This window comes from Vanellus vanellus, assembly GCF_965231255.1.
Source record: "Vanellus vanellus genome assembly, chromosome: 3".
Taxonomy (NCBI): Eukaryota; Metazoa; Chordata; class Aves; order Charadriiformes; family Charadriidae; genus Vanellus; species Vanellus vanellus.
This window is the reverse complement of record NC_138907.1, coordinates 129,689,910-129,708,995: the sequence shown is the minus strand read 5'-3', so window position 1 is coordinate 129,708,995 and position 19,086 is coordinate 129,689,910. Positions and strand designations below refer to the sequence as shown.

The 19,086-nt window shown below is 72.0% G+C and overlaps 4 protein-coding genes across 4 annotated transcripts; 3 read left to right on the top strand and 1 right to left on the bottom strand.

The window, feature by feature from the left end:
• Window positions 1-1,397: 1,397 nt before the first annotated feature.
• Window positions 1,398-4,917, bottom strand: ATRAID (all-trans retinoic acid induced differentiation factor). The gene is made up of 7 exons (XM_082480836.1): window positions 4,854-4,917; window positions 4,410-4,540; window positions 4,055-4,126; window positions 2,110-2,181; window positions 1,924-2,045; window positions 1,732-1,832; window positions 1,398-1,627 (listed from the first exon to the last, which is right to left on the bottom strand). Exons 1-7 carry the CDS (start codon window positions 4,911-4,913, stop codon window positions 1,523-1,525), a joined length of 663 nt encoding a protein of 220 aa, XP_082336962.1. The 5' UTR covers window positions 4,914-4,917; the 3' UTR covers window positions 1,398-1,522.
• Window positions 4,918-7,337: 2,420 nt separating this feature from the next.
• SLC5A6 (solute carrier family 5 member 6) lies at window positions 7,338-11,336 on the top strand. The gene is made up of 15 exons (XM_082480984.1): window positions 7,338-7,668; window positions 7,982-8,047; window positions 8,121-8,172; window positions 8,283-8,350; window positions 8,449-8,603; window positions 8,825-8,965; window positions 9,066-9,189; window positions 9,289-9,377; window positions 9,463-9,575; window positions 9,661-9,728; window positions 9,806-9,892; window positions 10,013-10,197; window positions 10,323-10,426; window positions 10,504-10,625; window positions 10,730-11,336. The coding sequence occupies exons 1-15, from the start codon at window positions 7,339-7,341 to the stop codon at window positions 10,886-10,888; spliced, it is 1,863 nt and encodes a 620-aa protein (XP_082337110.1). The 5' UTR covers window position 7,338; the 3' UTR covers window positions 10,889-11,336.
• A 2,603-nt stretch (window positions 11,337-13,939) lies between these two features.
• PREB (prolactin regulatory element binding) lies at window positions 13,940-16,706 on the top strand (the record flags this gene model as incomplete). Its single annotated transcript, XM_082481442.1, has 9 exons — window positions 13,940-14,074; window positions 14,601-14,796; window positions 14,988-15,199; window positions 15,410-15,490; window positions 15,559-15,683; window positions 15,795-15,968; window positions 16,051-16,123; window positions 16,227-16,386; window positions 16,471-16,706. 9 exons carry the CDS (start codon window positions 13,940-13,942, stop codon window positions 16,563-16,565), a joined length of 1,251 nt encoding a protein of 416 aa, XP_082337568.1. The 3' UTR covers window positions 16,566-16,706.
• A 759-nt stretch (window positions 16,707-17,465) lies between these two features.
• Window positions 17,466-18,946, top strand: CGREF1 (cell growth regulator with EF-hand domain 1; the record flags this gene model as incomplete). Its single annotated transcript, XM_082480786.1, has 5 exons — window positions 17,466-17,536; window positions 17,821-17,898; window positions 18,174-18,244; window positions 18,330-18,454; window positions 18,539-18,946. 5 exons carry the CDS (start codon window positions 17,466-17,468, stop codon window positions 18,944-18,946), a joined length of 753 nt encoding a protein of 250 aa, XP_082336912.1.
• Window positions 18,947-19,086: the final 140 nt, after the last annotated feature.

Genomic DNA, 19,086 nt, shown 5'->3' with positions numbered 1-19,086 from the left:
GGAAACTCGACTGCATAATTTGTGGTAGTGGGGGACTGCGTTCGCGCTCTCCCCTGACTTTGCTCGTGCCAAAGACAGAAGTGACGCGGGGAACCCGCGTCGCAGTGGGGGAGCGGCTCGGACGACGCGGAGCCCTCTCTCCGCAGCCCGCCTCCCCCGCCGCAGCTCCGCGCTGAATCTTCCCCGCACTCTGCCCCTTCGAAGCTCTCGGCCGCGGGCGGCTCCGTCACGGCCCGCGCCGGCTCGGCCCCCTCCGCTCGCAGCAGCGGCTCCGGCGCCGCACGCCGCCTCGGCCGCCGCTTGAGCACAGCGGGCACCGGCGCGGCCGAGGGCCGGCGCTGCCCAAAGGGGCGGAGGCACCGAGAGCCCCGGGCGGCACCGGAGCGGGGCCCCCGCGCGTCCTTCGGGCGGAGGGACGCGGCGGGGGCGTAGGAAGGGCGGGATGTAAAACCGCGGGGTGAGGGGCGATCCCCGGGGAGTTGGTGCCCCCGCGCCGGGCCGGGCCGGCAGCGAGCGAAGCGCTCGCCCGGTGGGAGCGGGTCTGTGCTCGTGAGAGAGCGCGGGGGGCGCCCGTCCCCCCCGTAGCGCCGCGCTCTGTTGCGGGCACCGGTTGGGGCGCTCCGTGCGGTCGGACCGCGAGGACGGAGGAACGTGACACCGCATCGTGCCAATCCGGGTGACCCGGACACACCGTTTCCGCCGGTCCCGCCCCGCTGCGCCGCGCCGCGCCGCGAGAGGAACGGTCACGCGCAGTCCCGTCTGCGCCGGCGGCCGCAGCGCGCCACCGAACGGGGGAGGCGGGTGAGTGCGGGTGTGGAAGGAGAGAGGTCGTCCGCCTTCGGCGTCAGTTCTGCCTTTGGCACGAGCAAAGTCAGGGGAGAGCGCGAACGCAGTCCCCCACTACCACAAATTATGCAGTCGAGTTTCCCGCATTTGGGGAAATCGCAGGGGTCAGCACACCCGGAGTGCAGGGGATGAGCCTCGCCCTGGGAAAACCACCTGCCTGATCATGGTGTCTCCCCTGCCAGGTAAGTATGCTCGGCCCCCGCGCACCCACAGCAACACACGCCGCCGCACGCACGCACACCACACGGGGACACACGCACACGCTCCGATACCGCACCACACACACGCCGCGTCCCGCCACCCGCCGTCTGCCTCCGCGCAGCGCCCGCGCTCGCAGCTGCTGTGTATTCGTGGTGGCTCTGGGACCTCCCATCATGCTGCGCGCCATCTTAATCTGCGTGTCCCCGCCCTCTCCCGTGAGGCCCCGCCCCGCCTGGTCGCAGCGGCTCTGCTGACACCAGCTTCATTTGCATGGCTCCGCCCCCCGCGGGTTCGGTCGGGGGGCCCACCGGCGGCGGCGGCTTTTTCCCCCTCCCCAAAGCGGCCCGGAGGGTCCCGCACCGCGGGAAGGAGCCGGACAGACACACGGACAGGATGCCGCGGGCTTTATCCATCCCCAGCTCCCGCGTGGGGAGCCAGCCCGGGGGGGCACACAGGCAGCCCCCCCCGTCCCCGCTCAGGGGGTCTTGGCTTTCCGGCGCTGGGTGCCCCACAGCAGGAGGGACAGGGACAGCGTGACGGCTCCCAGGATCCCGCAGAAGAGCAGCACGGGGAAGGTGCCCTGTGAGGAAGCAGCAGTGAGCAGCGCTGCGCCCCACCGCTGCCCCCCACCCCCCCCCACTGCTCCAACCGCAGGGTGGGGGGTCCCGTCCAGCAGGTGCTTACCTCACGTAGGCACTTGTAGCCGTGGAAGGGACTGTTGCAGAGGCACTGGATGAGGCCGGGGCCGTCTGGGGCACAGGCGGCATTCTCAGGACATGGCCAAGCTAGGGGAGCAGAGGTGGGGGGGTGATGGCCAGCCCCCACCTGCCAGCCCCCCCATTGCCCGGAACACGGGACCCCCGTCCCCCGCCATACCGAGCTCCCCGGAGCCGTTGCAGGGGTTCGTCTGGCCCTGGCAGAGCCGTCTGCTCCCGCTCGTTGTCACCTTCTGCCAGGCGCTGCTCCCGCCCGGGCACTCCAGTGCCGGTGGCACCGCGCTGGGGAGCAGAGCTCAGCACTGGCACTGTGGCGGCCACCGTGCCCCCAAAACCCGGTACTCACAGGTCCTGAAGGAGGGTGAAGCCCAGGAAGGAGCCATCGGGGAGGGCTGTCAGGGGGTTCTCTGTCAGGTCCCTGCAAACACACACTATGCGACATCGACACACCTACCGCTGCCCCAGGGACTACCAACAGCACCGGTCCCAGCATGGCCCCAGGGGTGCCCCTGTGTGTGGCAGGCGAGGGCTGTGGGACAGGGTGGGGGTCCCCTCGATGTGCCACCAAGGGCCAGGCTGCTCCCTGGGAGGGACACCGGCCCTTGGAAGGGACAAGGTTACGTGGCATCAGAGGGTCACAGAGTGGTTTGGGCGGGAAGGGACCTTTAAAGACCATCTAGTCCCCCCCCCTGCCCTGGGCAGGGACACCTCCCCCCAGCCCAGGTTGCCCCAAGCCCCGTCCAACCTGGCCTTGAACACCTCCAGGGATGGGGCAGCCACAGCTTCTCGGGGCACCCTGCGCCAGGGGCTCACTGCCCCCACAGCCAAGAATTTCTCCCTCAGATCTCATCTCAATCTCCCCTCTTCCGGTTTGAAGCCATTCCTCCTCGTCCTATCACTCCATGCCCCCGTAAAAAGTCCCTCCCCAGCTCTTCTGGAGCCCCTTTAGGCACTGGAAAGGGGCTCGGAGGTCTCCGTGGAGCCTTCTCTTCTCCAGGCTGACCCCCCCACCTCTCCCAGCCTCTCCTCCCAGCAGAGGGGCTCCAGCCCTCCCAGCATCTCCGGGGCCCCCTCTGGCCCCGCTCCACCAGCTCCATGTCTCTCCTGTGCTGAGGCCCCCAAGCTGGAGGCAGCACTGTGGGGGGTCTCCCCAGAGCAGAGCAGAGCGCAGCAGAGGGGCACAACCCCCCCTCGCCCTGCTGGCCACGCTGCTGGGGATGCAGCCCGGGATGCCGGGGGCTCGCTGGGCTGCCAGCATACGGTGCTGGCTCCTGGCCAGCTTTCCCCCCCCGCACCCCTGAGCCCCTCTCGGCAGGGCTGCTCTCCATCCCCAGCCTGTGCTGGGACTGGGGGCTGCCCCCCCCCGGGTGCAGGACGCTGCGCTTGGCCTGGTTGGCCCTCAGGAGGATCACACAGGGCCACTTCTCCAGCCTGTCCAAGTCCCTGGGGGTGTCAGCCCCCCCAATCCAGCAAACTAACCGCACCACCCAGCTTGGTGCCATCCGCAGACTTGCTGAGGGCGCCTTTGATCCCACTGTGTCATTAATGATGACAGTGAACAGTACCAGTCCCGGCATGGACCCTGGAGGGACACCAGCGTTACTGATCTCCATTTGGGCACTGAGCCATTTGCTGACTGCAGCTCTGGATGTGGCCATCCAGCCGATTCCTTATCCATGGAACAGTCCATCCACCAAATGCTCATCTCTCCAGTTTAGTGACAACGATGGTGTGTGAGACCGTGCCAAAAACCTTACAGCAGTCAGGACAGATGACATCAGTTGCTCTTCCCTTATCCACCAGCATGGTGCCTCCATCGTAGAAGGCCACCAGATAAGCCGGGAAGGAGCTGCTCTTGGTGAACCCATGCTGGCTGTCACCAGTCACCTCCCTGTCACCCAAATATCTCAGCAGAGCTCCCAGCGGGGTCTGCTCCGTGCTCTGACCAGGCACAGAGGTGAGGCTGCCCGGTCAGTGGGTCATTCCCAGGGTCCCCCCTTTTCCCCCTTTTAAAATCAGAGGTGATGGGTCCCTTGTTCCAGTCACTGGGGGGTCTCCCCCTGACTGCCGCGGCTGTTCAAACAGGCTGGAGAGCGGCTGCTGTCCCCTGGGTACCAGGGTGCCGCAGGGCCTGGGGACAGCAGGGTGGTGGGGGCACAGGGCGACAATGCAGGTGGGGACCTGCGGGGCAGGGCTGTATTGGCCCATCGGAGTGCCACCAGACACCCCCCCACTCAGCCCCCCCCTCCCTGCCCAGGGCCCGGCCCCTTGTGGGGCGCACGTGGACTCACAGGACGATGACGGCGGTGGCCTCAGCCAGCCCCGGGGGGAGGCTGCGCAGGGAGCAGTTGCTCAGGTCCAGCCTGGGAGGAGGCAGCGGTCAGGGGAGGGAGGGCAGCGTGCCTGGCACCCCCCACCCCGCATGCCTCTTACCCACACACCCCCCCGAGCACCCCCCACCCCCTGTATTCCCCTGCCCCCCAAGTGTCCCCACCACCCACCCTGTGACCCCCCGCAGCAGGCGCCCTCCCGCACCCCCCCAGCACCCCCCACCTATGTGGCCCCCGACACCCCCTGCACCCCCCAGTGCACCCCTCGGCCCCCACCCACGCGCCCCCCGTCCACGCACGCCCGTCCCCGCCGTACCCCAGCAGACGCTCTGGGTGGGTGCCCCGCTCCTGGCAGCAGCGCCCCTCGCTCTCGGTACCGGCCCGGGACGTGCAGAACTGGGCCACGATGGAGCCGTTCCGCGGTGGTCCGGGGCAGTGCCCGCACACCTGAGGGGGGGGGGGCGTTCGGCGGGGCACCCCCGACCCGCCCACTCCCGGACCCCCCCCCGATCCGGGAACCCTTAGAGACCCCCCCCGACCAGACACTCGGTGACCCCCAGTCTCCCCCGGAGCCCCCCGACCCGGGCTCTCCCCGACCCCCCAGCGTCCCCAGACCCAGCACTCCCCGGTCCCGGGCACCCCCGAGCTCCGGAGTCCCCCGTCCCGGGCACTGCCCGACCCCGCAGCATCCCCAGACCCGGTGTCCCCGCGACCCCCGGTCCCGGTCCCGGTCCCGGTCCCTCCTGTCCCCGCCGCTCACCGCCGCCCCGCCGGCGGCCGCGGGCAGCAGCAGCACCAGCAGCATCCCGAAGCCGCCCATGGCCCCGCCGCGCCCCGCCCCCCCCGGGGGGCTCTTCCGGCACCGCCCCGCCCCGCCCCGCCCCGCCCAGCGCGAGGGCGCCCCCTGGCGAGCACTGCCATCCCCCCCTCCCCCCCCCCGGGCCGGGCGCCCTCCGGACCCCGAGCGGAGCCCCCGCGGCGGCGGCGGGGGGAGGGTGTGCCGGGGCGCGGTGACCTGCCCGGGGCAGCGGACCGGGACCGGGACCGGTGGGGGGTAGTGGGCCGTGACGCCATCATGTCGCGCGGGTGCTGGCGGAAGTGGCCGCGAGGGCAGCGTTGCCCTGCTTCCCCGCCCCCTCCTGGCGTCATCAGCGCGCGCCGGCGGCTGTCAGGCGGCACGCGCGCCGGTCGCCGCCGCCGCCGGTGAGTGTCGCAGCGGGGGCCGCCGCCGCCGCCCCCCCTCCCCGCCGCCAAGGTCACGGCCCGGACCGCCCCGGGAGCGGCACCGCCGGGTCCGCACCGCACCGCACCGCCGGCGCCGCCGCTCCTCCTGCGGCCGCACGGCCGGTACCGGCGGCGCCGGGGCTGGGGGACAGCGGGGACCAAGAGGGGCCGGGAGGCCGGGACTCGGGGTGGGGGCGGCGGGGACGGGGCGGTGGCCCGGGAACACCGGGGGTGGGCGGCGGCGCCGCCAGCCGGGTCACCGAGGGCACCGGGGGAGGAGGAGGGACAGGGGGGCCGGGCCTCGGGCGGGGTCACCGGGGACAGGGGGGGACGGGGGAGCGGGGCCACAGCCCGGGGACACCGAGTCAGGGGGTCGGGGACACGGGGACCTCAGGGGAGGGGGCGGCGGGGTCTCGGCGGGTCACCGGGGGATGGGGCCTTGGGCCGGGCACGGCGGGGCCGGGGGCAGCAGGGCCCCCCCGGGGACACTGAGGGGCCCCAGGGCCACCCAGGGGTGCGGGGGAGCCTTGGGCTGGGGCCGCCCGGGGTGCCGGGCCTTGGGCTGCGGTGGTGGTGCCGGCGGTGACCGCCCCGTGTTTAGTCTCTGCCGTGGAATGTGGCGGGGTGACCTTGGACCTTGGCTGGGAGCTGCATGGCACAGGGCGGTGTTGGGGATGGGGACGGCAGCAGACAAGCGCTGCCCTCTCACCCACTTCCCGCCCGGCCGGCCAGCGCGGCCATGGGACGCCCTGCCAGCACAGCCACCCTGGTGCCCCCGCTGCGGGCAGGCCTGGGCACGCTGTGCCGCCTGCCGTGGTGCCAAGTCTAATCCCCCCAAGCATGCCCAGGGCGGGCATTCCTCCGGGGATCAGGGTGGGCGCAGTGCCAGCCCCCCACCACCACCCTGGCTCAGTCCCCCACGTGCTGCCCCGTGGCAGCCCCCGGCACTGCCCAGCCGGCAAGGCAGTGTGGGGTCCCTCCCGCACCCCCCTGCCCCAACACCGCCTGCCCTCCCCCTGGCACTCACCGCCCGTGTCTCCCTGCTCCCCACAGCCCCGTGCCTGTGGGCGCAGGCAGAGGGGGGGTCTCTGCTTGTGCCCCCTCCCTGCCCTGCTGTGGGGGCTGCCGGCCACCCCCTGCTGTGCGGGACAGGGGACAGGGGGGTGACAGAGCCAGCGGTGGCACAGGCATCTGGCTGCTGCCCTGAGCCTCTGGGGCTGGTGGTCCCACTCTGTCCATCTGTCCCTGGCTGTGTGGGGCACATGTCACGGGGGTCGCCGTGCCCACCCTCTGCTTGGCTGGTTGAGGGTGCCGGCACTCCTCCTGCACTTCCTCGCTGGCACAGACCGGGGTCTGTGGCACATCTGCCCTCTTCAGCCCTGTCCGCGGGTCCTGCGGGGCCGGGGGCTGCCGGCAGTGCCAGTCCTGCAGGGTGGGCTGCTGCGGGGGCGGCTGCACCGGTGCTGGCTGGGCTGTGCTGCCTGCGGGGCGGCTGGCTGGCGCCAGGGCTGGGGCGGTGGTGCTGGTGTTGGCGGGGCTCCGGCACCAGGAGCGACTCTGCTGGGCTTGGCGGGGCTGCGCAGTGCTGGGGCGGTTGTGTTGGGTTTGGCTGCGGGGCTTGGCGGGGCCGGTGCTGCCAGGGTTCTGGGTGGGACTGTTTTTGTAACCATGGCCTCGGTGCTCTTTGGAAGAGGCACCCGTTTCTCTTGGTGGGGGCAGGCCGGGGGGTGGGTGCCGCGGTGCCGAGCCCGGCCCAGAGGGAGGAGAAGGGTTAAAGGGACGATCCTGACGCCTCCCGCGCCAGGTCCTTGAGGCTGAGACGGAGGAGCAAGCCAAGGTTCCTGCGGTGTCCGGCGCTGACGCCCGTCCCTCCTTCTGCAGCTCCGAGTGCCGGGGAGATGCCGGCCAGGACCCGCTGCCGGGGCAGCTGCCGGGGCTCGGCATGCCCATGAGGCCAGTGGGGTGCAGGCGGACGGGCAGCGGCGGCTCCGGTGGAGCAGTGGCAATAGGAGACGCTCGCCATGGAGTTCACGGTGATCGACTACAGCATCTTTGCACTGCTGCTGGTGCTGTCGTCAGCCATCGGGCTCTTCTATGCGCTGAGCGGGGACCGGCAGCGCACGGTGCAGGAATTCCTCCTGGCCAACCGCAACATGGGCTTCCTGCCCGTCGCCCTCTCCCTGCTGGCCACCTTCCAGTCGGCTGTGGCCATCCTGGGGGTGCCGGCTGAGATCTACCGCTTCGGCACCGAGTACTGGTTCCTCGGCTGCTCCTACTTCCTGGGGCTGCTCATCCCGGCACACATCTTCATCCCTGTCTTCTACCGCCTGCGCATCACCAGCACCTATGAGGTGAGCGGGGCAGTCCCGGCGGGGACGGGGGGGGCATACGCCGAGCCCGGTGCACCGTGGGACGTTGCGCTGATGGCGCCCAGTGGCGGTATCGGCTCCCGGTCCCTGTCCTGGTGCCCCGCAGACAGGGCTGCCACCTGGCTTGTCCCATCCCCCGCCCCCGGCAGCGCCGGCCTGCCCTGTGTGTCTGCGGCAGGGCTGCCGGACCCCCCACTGCTGCGGGGGGGGGACACGATGGGGACGGACGGGACGTCCCCCCTGCTCAGGACCCCATGTCTGAGCGGGACAGTGCCCTGACCCATCTCCCCCACAGTACTTGGAGCTGCGCTTCAACAAGACGGTGCGGGTCTTCGGCACCGTCACCTTCATCTTCCAGATGGTGAGTGGGGTGGGGGGTGGGGGGGACACGCACGGGGGGGCCATGCACGGCTGCAGCGCTGCTCTTCCCGCAGGTCATCTACATGGGGGTGGTGCTCTACGCGCCCGCGCTGGCCCTCAACGCAGGTATGGGGGGACGGGAGCAGGGGTTGATGCCGGAACCCCTGTCCTGCTTGGGGGGGCTGACACCCCCCCAACCCCCCCAGCTCGTTAACGGCCTGTGCTGCTGCTTCCAGTGACGGGCTTTGACCTCTGGAGCGCAGTGCTCACCATGGGGCTGGTCTGCACACTCTACACCACGCTGGTGAGTCCCTGCCCACCGCGCCTGGCCGGGGGGCGCCCCATGGGTGTCCCCCCCCTCCTCAATGCCGGGCGGTGGTGACGGGCGCCGTGCCTCTGCAGGGCGGGCTGAAGGCTGTCATCTGGACAGACGTCTTCCAGACGCTGGTGATGTTCGCTGGGCAGCTGGCCGTCATCGTGGTGGGCGCCCGGCGGGTGGGCGGCATGGCCCGTGTCTGGCGCCTGGCAGAGCAGGAAGGCAAGATCTCCGGCATTGAGTGAGTGCCCCGGCACCGCCGTGCCCAGACGCCGTCACCCGCCCGCAGCCAGGCACCCCATGTCATGCCACGGGGACGTGCGGGGGGGCCAGGAAGCCCCTGGGCTGGGGGAGAGGGACCCCGGTGTGTGTGTGGGGCATTCCTGCTGCCCCCATTGCTGTGCCGTGGGGTGCTGGTGAGGCCTGGCGCCATGACCCCCCCTCGCCGGCCCCTCTCCGCAGCCTGGACCCCGACCCCTTCGAGCGGCACACCTTCTGGACGCTGGCGGTGGGGGGCGTCTTCATGATGCTGTCTCTGTACGGGGTGAACCAGGCGCAGGTGCAGCGGTACCTCAGTGCCCGCAGCGAGCGGGAGGCCAAGCTGTGAGTGGGGCCAGGGATGGGGGTCCCGCGGCTGGGATGGGGGTCTCCCCCACCCCCACCCCCCCCTCCCCGCCCTCTGACGCCTGCCCGGCGCCCGCAGCTCCTGCTACGCCGTCTTCCCCTGCCAGCAGATCGTCCTCTGCCTCAGCTGCCTCACCGGGCTTGTCATGTTCGTCTATGACCGGGAGCACCCGCTGGCACCCGCACCCGGATCCTCTGACCAGGTGGGTGGCCGGGGACCCCCCCCCCCCCCCATTTCCTGTGGGGCCGGACCCCACTCCCCTCCCAGCCCCACATTGCTGACCGCCCCCGCTGCATCCCAGCTGGTGCTGTACTTCGTGATGGACGTGCTGCAGGACCTGCCGGGGCTGCCCGGACTCTTCGTCGCCTGTCTCTTCAGCGGGTCCCTCAGGTGAGTGGGTGGCCCCGGGGACGGCGGGGTTGGGCAGTGGGGGGGTCCCAGCTGGCCCCCCCCTCCCGCTCCCTCTCCTCCCCAGCACCATCTCCTCCGCCTTCAACTCGCTGGCCACGGTGACGATGGAGGACCTGGTGCGTCCCCACTGCCCCGGGCTGTCGGAGTCACGGGCCACGTTGCTCTCCAAGCTGCTGGGTGAGCGAGGGGGTGGCATGGGGGGGGCGCTGGTGGTGGGGGTCCCCAGCACCACCGTGACCTCCTCCCCCGCTCCTCTCCCCAGCTCTTGGTTATGGATTGCTCTGCCTGGGGATGGCCTACGTGTCCTCCATGCTGGGCCCTGTGCTGCAGGTAGGGGTGGGGTTGTGGGGCCTCCCCCCAGCTCTGGCACGGGTGGGTGGCCGGTGCTGAGGTCCGTGTCCCTGCAGGCGGCCATCAGCATCTTCGGCATGGTGGGTGGTCCGCTCCTGGGGCTCTTCTGCCTGGGCATGTTCTTCCCCTGCGCCAACCCCACGGTGAGTGTCCCCCTGCCTGGCCGGGGGCACGGACCCCGGGGGGGGGGGGAGGGGGCAGTGCCAGGGAGGGGGTCCCCGAGCCTGGCCGGGGGTCAGCACTGTCCCTCTCCCCTGGCGCAGGGAGCTGTGGTGGGGCTGCTGGCCGGACTGGCCATGGCCTTCTGGGTGGGCATCGGCAGCCTGCTGCGCAGCATGGGGGCGCCCGGGGGGGTCCCCCCGCCCAATGGCACCGCACTCCCCCCCATGGGCAACCTCACCACCGTCCTCGCCACCACCACTCTGGCCCCCACGGTGGCCCCCCAGAGGTGAGCGGGACAGCGGGGCTCAGTGCCAGGGTGCTGCAGGGACGGGGGGTGTGGGGGTGCTGCTCTGTGCCCCCCACCCCACCTCTTGTGTGTCCCCCCCCCATGCTGACCCCCGTGTCCCCCAGCCCCACAGGGCTTCAGAAGTTCTATAACCTGTCCTACATGTGGTACAGCGCCCACAACTCCACCACCGTCATCCTGGTGGGGCTCCTGGTCAGCCTGCTCACCGGTGAGTGCCGGGGGGCTGGGGGGAGCTAGCAGCCCCCTGCCCCCCCCCCCATTCACCCCTCTGCTCTGCCCCTCCAGGCCCCACGCCAGCAGCGGCTGTGGACCCCCGTACCATCTACCCGGTGCTGCCTCGGCTGCTGTGCTGCCTGCCCCACAAGTACCGGGAGAGGCTCTGCTGTGGGGTGGGCTTCCCTGCCCAGGTGAGGGGCACAGACCCCGGCACCCTGTGTGGGACACACACACACACACACAATGGGGTCGGTGCCCCCCTGTGCTCCTGCTGCCCCCTGCTCTGTCCCCACAGGACACCGACCATGCGGATGCTGTGGTGAAGAGCAACGGGGTGGGCAACGGCCTGCCCCCCCCCGGCCCCCGGCGGCCGGAGGAGGAGGAGGAGGAGGGACAGGGCTACATCCGTGCGGCCGGGACCCCCGCCTACGCCCTGCAGGAGACGTCCTTCTGAGACCCCCCCCACATGTGGGGCCCGGCCGCCCCCCCCTACCCAGGGGACATGGAGACCCCCGCGGGGTGCCCGGACACGGCCAGCGAGTGCCAAATAACTGGGAGGCACTGGGTCCCTGCCGGGGGACTGGGTGGGCTGCACATCCCCTCCCACACTGGGCTGGCCCCGAGCCCCCCCGGGCTGCCCGCACTGGGGACACTGCCGGCCTCTGCCCCCCCACCGGCCCGGGGGGGGCTCTGGGACCACTGTTATGGGGGCGAGCGGGAGCAGTGCCCTCTCCCCCCACCCCGGGCTGGGACGCTGCCTGGTACCCCCAGCCTGGCCACGTGCCTTAGCGCACCGCTCCCGCGCCGGGGGCTGCCTGGACCCCTCAGGGCGCCGAGCGCCCCCCCCTCCACCCCCCGTCACCCATCTCTGTGTTCATGGTCCCCCCAATAAATGGTTCTGGAGCGCAGGTGTTGAAGGAGCCCCGGGACCGCCCACCGCCCCCCCCCGAGCCTGCGGGGACACGGGACCCCTGTCTCCCAGCACAGCGGGGGGGCCCCGCTGTCCCCCCCCTGCAGCAGGCGCCTCGCCAGCCGGGGAGATTTATGGCAGCAGCCTTGGCCCTGTGCCCCTGCCCATGGCGCACGGCCGGCGGGGGGGCCCGGCTGGGGGACCCAGGTGAGCGCAGCCGGCGGGGGGCACAGGGCCCCCATCACCCCCTCCCCCCCACCCTGCGACGGAGGGCCCCGTGGGGAGTCCGTCCCGCAGCCCCGAGGCGATGGGTGCTCTCTGCGGGGGTTCATTTAAGTGGTTTATTGCAGCGGGTTGGGGCAGGCGGCCCCCAGCCCCTGTGGGCACTGTGGGGTATGCCCCCCCCATGCCTGCCCCCCCCTCAAGTCCCCGCTGGACCCCCCCCCAGGATGGGGGTGCGGATCCCATTGGCATCTCACCGTGCTCGGGGGGGGGGGTGCGGGGGGAGCTGGCGGGGGGGCTCCCGTGGCTGTGGGCACCCGGAGGGGGTTCAGGGGGGGCTGTCCCCCGCTGCCAGCCTGGTGTCACCAATGCCCGTGTGTTCACGGCCACTGGTGGCGGCGGCTGCCCGGGGGGGGTCGGGTCCGGGTCCCCCCCAAGGGCCGGCGCAGAGGCGGGAGCGCATGGGCCACTTCTGCAAGAGAGGGAGAGGGAGAGGGGCTGGAGGGGGGCGGCCCCTCGTCCTGCCGCTCCCGGTGCCCCACGCCTGGGGACGGGGGGGACGCCAGGGACCGGCTGCCATCGTGCGAGGGGGACCCCGGGGCCCGGTGCCGGGGGGCTGTACCCCCGGGGGGGTGGCTCGGGGTCTCACCTTCATGGGGTGCAGGAGCGGGTGTCCGCGGAGCGGGCGGGGGGGCGGGGGTGGCCCGCAGCCCAGCGCGTGGCTGAGGTGGGCGATGTAGCCGGTGGCCAGGACGAGCACGTCCAGCCTGGAGAGCTTGGTGCCGGGGGGCACGGCGGGCAGGGCGGCCTGCAGCGACACGAACGCCCGCCGCAGCGCCCGCACCCGGCTGCGCTCCCGCGCCGCGTTCTGGGGGCACGGTGGCACCGGGGGGCCCTGCAGCGAGGGGCGGGGGGGGGGGTGAGCTGGACCGGGACCGTTGGCTGAGGCTGAGCCAACCCAGGGCCACCCCAATGGGGACGGGGACAGCACGCGTCCTCCACGACGCCCTGTCCCTGGGGAGATGGGTGCCCCCCACACCCATGGGGTGTCTGTGCCCACCTCCCTCCCACCCACCCGTCGTGGGGCAGCCCGTGTCCCCCTGCCCGCACCCCACGGGGCTCATCCTGCCCACAGGTCGGGAGGGCTGGCGCTGCCTGGCGTGCACCCCCCACCGCAGCAGCCCCCCAGGACTCCGGTGCAGTGGGGCGAAGGGTGGCAGCCCCGTCCCCAGGGCTCCTCGCTGCAACCACCGTGGGGTCCTACTCCCACGCTCAGCCAGCTCCTTACCTGCCCTGCTGCCGGGGAACTCCCCGGGTCACCACGGTGGGTGGATGAGAGCCCCAGGGTCCTGCCTGCGCCCCCTCCTCGGCAGCGCCGGGCGGCTCGCGGGGGGCCACAGGGCCCTCTCCTCCCCCGGGAGCCGGGGGCAGCGGTGGCCAGGGGGTGGCTGTGCATGGTGGCCAGCCCTGCTCGGCACCCCACGGCAGTGCTCTCGGCCATGCCGTGCCGCCCCTGCCCGCACTCCTGCCTGCACTTCAGCCTCACAAAACACCAGTGGGTCCCGGCGCCCCGGGGACCGCAGCTGCGTCCCCCCCGCCGCCTCCCGGCACGGCTCGGCCCACGGCCTCGACTGGGCGGGCGTCTCGCCTCCCCCTCCTTGGCACGGTGGGATGAGCAGGAGGATACGGGCTGTCCCAGCCAGAGCCTCCCCCGGCCCGTGGCCGCCCACAGGAGCCCCGCTCACCCCCCAGCCCCAACACCACTGGAGCCACCGAATCACCGCGGGGACCGGCTGTGTGCCGGGCAGGGCATCCCCGTGGGGTCATGGCATGGCACAGCCATGTGCGCAGCTCGAGGTCATGCCGGTGGGACGGGAACCCACTGCAGGGAGGGGGGGCAGCAATGGGCATGGGGGGGTCCACACCGGCTGCCACCCGAGGGGGGTCCCTGGGGTGCTGAGCCATCCCCTGACACCATCCTCACCACCCTGGGAGATGGGGACACCCCAGCACCCGCATCCCCTGCCCGGCAGTGGGGTGAGGACCCCCCGGGGTGGCCGGTGCTGGGGGTGGGGGGGGGCGCACAGCCGGGGCCAGGCTGGGATGGGGGAGGCAGATGGGGGTCCCCGGGGCTGGGGGGACCCGTGGGGACCCGGATAGCCCCCTGTCCTCCCTGTACATCCCCGTGGTGGGGGGGTCGGGCGCTGAGCGGGGCAGTCGGTGTGCCCACAGATATGCGGGACGGCGGGTGGGCGTGGCTCTCCCGCGAGAAGGCGTGGCTATATGTGGAGGAGGCGTGGCTCGGGCAGCGGGGGTGTGGTTTATCGTGGCGGTGCGCTGACGCAGCGGCGCGCTGACGTGTGCGGCGTAGCCATGGCGCCGCGGCGGCCGGCTGAGCTGTACCGGGCGCCGTTTCCTCTCTACACCGTCCGCCTCCACCCGCGGCGGCCGCTTGCCATCACCGCCGGCGGCGGTGGCGCCGCCAAAACCGGCATCCGCAATGGCGTGGTGCGGTTTAGGCCCCGGGGACGGGGGCGGGACGGGGATGGGCGGCGCGGTGGAGGGGGATGAGGAGGCCCCTGCGGGGTGTAGGCCCGGGGCGGGGGGGGGCGACTATGGGGCCGGGCTGGGGGGGAGCTGCGGGATCGGGGGGGGACTGTGGGTCCGTGTGGGGGTGAGCTGCGGGGGCTGTTGGGGGGGGCGGAACTATGGTTCTGGTTGGGGGGCACCAGTGGGGCCGGGGGGAGACTGTGGGGCTCTGTGTGTGGGGAGCTGCGGTGGCTGGGGGAGGGAAACTGTGGGGCCGGGTCGGGGGGGAGCTGTGGGTCTGTGCGTGGGGGAACTGTGGGGCTGGGTGGGGGTCAGGGACCCTCAGAGGGGAGGGGGGGCACAGGCTGCAGGTGTGGGGCAGGTGGAGGCCTGGCTTGGCATGGGGTCAGGGTGGTGGCAGCAGCTGTTGGGGTGGTGGTGGGCCCTGGGGCAGGGATGGGAGGGTGGTGGGTGCAGGGGGCTGAGGCCTGGCCCTATCCTGCAGCACTTCCTGCAGCTGGAGCAGATTGGGGGGCAGCTCAGCGCCTCCCTGCTGCACTCTCACGACACCGAGACTCGTGCCACCATGACCATGGCGCTGGCCGACGACATCATTGCCGCGGGGCAGGACGCCAGCTGCCACATCCTCCGCTTCAGCCTGCAGGCGCCCGAGGCCAAGAGCGGCTCTGATGGCCGGAATGGTGAGCATCCTGCTTTCCCCAGTGTGACAGCCCCTGCCCTGGGTGCCATGGGGCAGGGCGTGGGGGGGCTGTGGGGTGTTTTGGGGATGGGGGAGTGATGTGGGGTCTCCTGCCTGCTCTGGGCCCCCGGGCTGAGCCTGCCCGGCAGCGGGGAGCTGTGTTAGGGCTCTGTGCTGTCTGCCCCACCACAGGCAGTGGGGAGAAGGGGCCGCGGAGGCGGAAGGGGCCCAGCCCAGCGGGGCAGGGCGACACACAGAGCCAGACGAGCGAGGTGACGGTGGAGAGCCTGCACAGCGTCCGCACGGATTTCAGCCCCGACGCCCTGCAGAAAGCTGTACGCTTCAACGCTGATTGCTCTCTGCTCGTCACCGGCGGTGCTGATGGCTTCCTCCGCCTCTGGGAGGTAGGCATGGGGGCAGCTGAGGCCAGGCATCGCTGTGCCAACAGTAGTGCGCGTGTGGTGGGGAAGGCCAGGCCTCGGCAGCACCAGATCAGCAGCGCCTGCAGTTCTGTAATGCTGCGTCATCCTGGCACCTTCCCCCTGCGATCCCGGGGGCTGCTGGGGAGCGCTGGCCCGCGGGATGCGGCTCTGACGCCCACTCTGCTCTCACAGTTCCCCAGCATGAAGAAGACGCTGGAGTTCAAAGCCCATGATGGGGAGATCGAAGATATTGCGCTGGGCCCTGACAACAAGGTGAGTGTTGGGTGGCTCCCTGGCCCTGTGGGGGGAGCCCTCCGTGGACCCCCACGGTCTCTGCACAGGTGGTGACAGCGGGACGGGACTTCCAGTGCTGCGTGTGGCAGCAGGACCAGCTGGTGACGGGGCTGCGCTGGAACGAGAACCTGCCCGGCATCCCCGACAAGGCTTACCGCTACCAGGCCTGCCGGTGAGCACCGGGGGAGGTTGCGGGTCACCGGGCCCCCATCGCCGCCCCGGGGTGAAGGGGGACGGCGGACACGGCTGGAGGGACGGTGCAACCCCTGCTCTGCCGGGGCAGGTTCGGGGCCGTGGAGGACAACGCCGGGGCGCTGCGGCTCTACACGGTGCAGGTGCCCCACAAGCGGGAGCGCCGCCCCCCACCCTGCTACCTCACCAAGTGGGATGGGAAGAGCTTTCTGCCGCTGCTGACGCGGCCTTGCGGGAGTGAGGTCATCTCCTGCCTCTCCATCAGGTATCCCGGGGGGGGCTGGGCTGGGGTGGAGGGGCTGGAGGCTGCCAAAGCCCCCTCTCACTGTCCTCCCCCCACCCCACAGTGACTCGGGCACCTTCCTGGGGCTGGGCACGGTGACGGGCTCTGTCGCCATCCACATCGCCTTCTCGCTGCAGGTGAGCTGTGCAGGTGGTGGGGGTCCTTGGGGCTGCCCCCATGCCATGGTGCCCCCCCGCTGGGGCCGGGCTGCCCTGGGCCACCCCCTCTCTCTCCCCACAGAGGCTGTACTACGTGAAGGAGGCGCATGGCATCGTGGTGACAGACGTGGCCTTTGTCCCTGAGAGCCGGCGCGGGCGGGAGCTGCTGGCGGGGAACGAGGCGGCGCTGCTCAGCGTGGCTGTCGACAGCCGCTGCAAGCTGCACCTGCTGCCCAGCCGGCGTAGGTGCTGGGGGGCGCTCAGGGGGTCCCCACCACCGCTCCATGGCCCGTGGCCGCCTGTCCTCACCCCTCTCTCATCCACAGGCTCGCTCCCTGTCTGGCTGCTGCTGCTGCTCTGCGCGGGGCTCATCGTGGCCACCATCCTGCTGCTGCAGCTTGCCTTCCCGGGGTTCCTGTAGCCCCCCAGGGCCAGGACGGACCCCCCCAAGGCTGGCCGGTTACTGCCGTGCCGTGGCCCCCCCCTCCACAAACAGACTGTGAAGCAGATGAGGGACCATCCCCGGGAGTGGGAGAGGGGCCCGGTGGGACGGTGCCGGCTGCGGCGCGGGGCTGGCCCCGGGGAAAAGGGGGGTCCCACTGGCCCCGTGCCCCGCGGCGGCCATTAAAACCAGAGGACGAAGGCAGTGCTGTCCCATCTATCCCGGGGGGATGCGGCGGGGGAGCGGGGCAGGCTGCGGTGCTGCTCGCACCACAGGGGTGGGGGGTTGCTTTGTGGTGCCGGTGGCTTGCTGGGCTACCAGCCCACCTTGCCGGGCTCATGGCCAGCGTAGCCCCTCCCCCCCCCGTATCCCTCAACCCTCCATCCACAGCCCGGGGGACGACCGGGGCTGGCCCCGCCCCGTGTTGCTGGCGCAGAGGCACCGGGGGGGGGGCACGGAGGGGGTCTGTCCCCGCCGAACCGGGCCGTTCGCGGGGCTCGGGGGGCGTTTGGGCTCTCACCCCAAAGCAGCTCCGCCCCGGAGCGGGCACGCGGCACGCGTGGCGCCCGCGGCCATCTTTGAGTAGGGCAGAGCCGCCGGTACCGGTTAACCCCTGCGGTGTCGGGGCCGAGCCCGGGGCGGGGCGGGAGCGGCCGGTGCCGGGGACGTGTCGGCCACGTGTCCCGGGGCGGGAGAGACCGGGAGAGACCGGGATGGGTGAGCGGGGACGGGGGGGGTCGGGACGGTGTGAGTGTGAGCGGTGTGTGTGGATTCCCCCCACCCCTTCCCGGTCACCGGGCGCCCCCCCCCCCCGCGTCCGCCCCCCCCATCCGCCGCTCTCCCCCGGCTGCAGCCCGAGGTGCGGGGACGAGAAGCCCGATGGTGGCCCTACTGATGGCGATGGTGATGATGGCCCCGGCGCGGGCTGCCCCCAAAGTGGGGGGGCACAGGTACGGGGGGACACGGCTGGAGGGGGGGGGCGGGGCACGGGTCCGGGGTCGTACAGATCCGGGGGGTACAGGGATCTGGGGGGACACAGGTGCGGGGGGTGTGGATGTGGTTTGGGGGGTGCACGGTCAAGGTCCGGGTACGGACAGGGCATAGGGGTGGTCACAGGGCTGTGGGTGGAGGGGACACTGTGTGGGGCACTGCGGGGACGTCAGGGCAGGCTGGGGCAGGTAGCCCCCCCGGGGCACCGGTAACCCCCCTCACCCCCCTCATCCCTCCTGGCCAGGCCTGATCCCCCCGTGGCCACCGGGCCCGATCCTGATCCTGATCCCGACCCGCTGAACCCAGAGCTGCCCCCGCTGCCGTGAGTCCCTGTCCCCGGGGAGCCTCATGGCACTGGGGGGGTGCGCGTCGGGGAGTCACCCGGGGGGGACAGATGGGGACGGGGGGGCACTGGCAGGGCCCAGCCGGCTGTGGGACAAGGTGGTCCTGGGGACAGATACAGGGCTGAGCAGCCCTGGGGCTGGCTGTGAGGTGGAGTGGCCATGGGGCAGGCTGTGGGGCCGTAGGGCAGAGCAGCCTTGGGGCTGGCTGTGGGGCAGGGTGGTGCGTGCCCACCCCCAGCCCCGCTGCCCCCAGGCTGCTGCGGAGCGCCGTGCGGAGCCTGGGGCCACCGGCGCAGGATGCGGAGTCCATGACATGGGATCAGGGTAAGGTCACGCAGCGAGGGGGGGGAATGGGGGTCCCAATGGAATAGGGATGCGACCCCAACCCCACGGCGGCTGTGCCCTACAGCCCTGCTGTACCTCTTCGCCCTGCATGACCATGACCGGAGTGGGCGCCTGGACGGGCTGGAGCTGCTGCAGCTGCTAGGTGTGGTGCTGGCACAGCGGGACGGGGGGTGGCCAGACCCCGAGGTGGTAGGTGACTGCAGCGATGGGCCCCCGCACCCCACAGAGCTCCCGGCCAGACCCTCACCCCATTTTCCCCCCCCATCCCCTCAGGTGGCTGCGCTGGTGGACCAAACCCTGGAGCGGCAGGACCTGAGCAGGGACGGGCTGCTCGACCCCCCCGAGCTGCTGCTGTCCCCCGGCCAAGGACCCCCGGGGCAGCCCCTCCTGCAGCAGCCTGGGGAGCCGCGGGTGGGGGAGGGGGTTGCACCTGGGGGGGACACAGAAGTAGCAGGGGGGGACATGGGGGGCAGCAGCCTGGCAGAGGAGCAGGGGCTGCCCGACGGTGGGGCCCACCCAGAAGGGCAGGCAGCCCCCCAGGCTGAGGCCGTGGAGGGAGAGGAAGCCCCTGAGGCTGAAGGCCCTGACGACGCTGAGCCCATCGAGGCAGAGAAAGCCCCCGAGGCTGGAGCCCCTGAGGGGGAGGCTGCCCTGGTTTGGGGGGGCCTTGGGGAGGAGTAGGCGGTGGGGAGCTGTGCCATCCCCACAGCGGCTCTGGGGTGCAATGCCCCGGCTGCTCCCTGCCCCATGTGGGGCACAGCAGTGGCGGGGGGTGCTCATGTGCCCAGTGGGGCCGGGATTGTGTGGTCACCCCCATAACG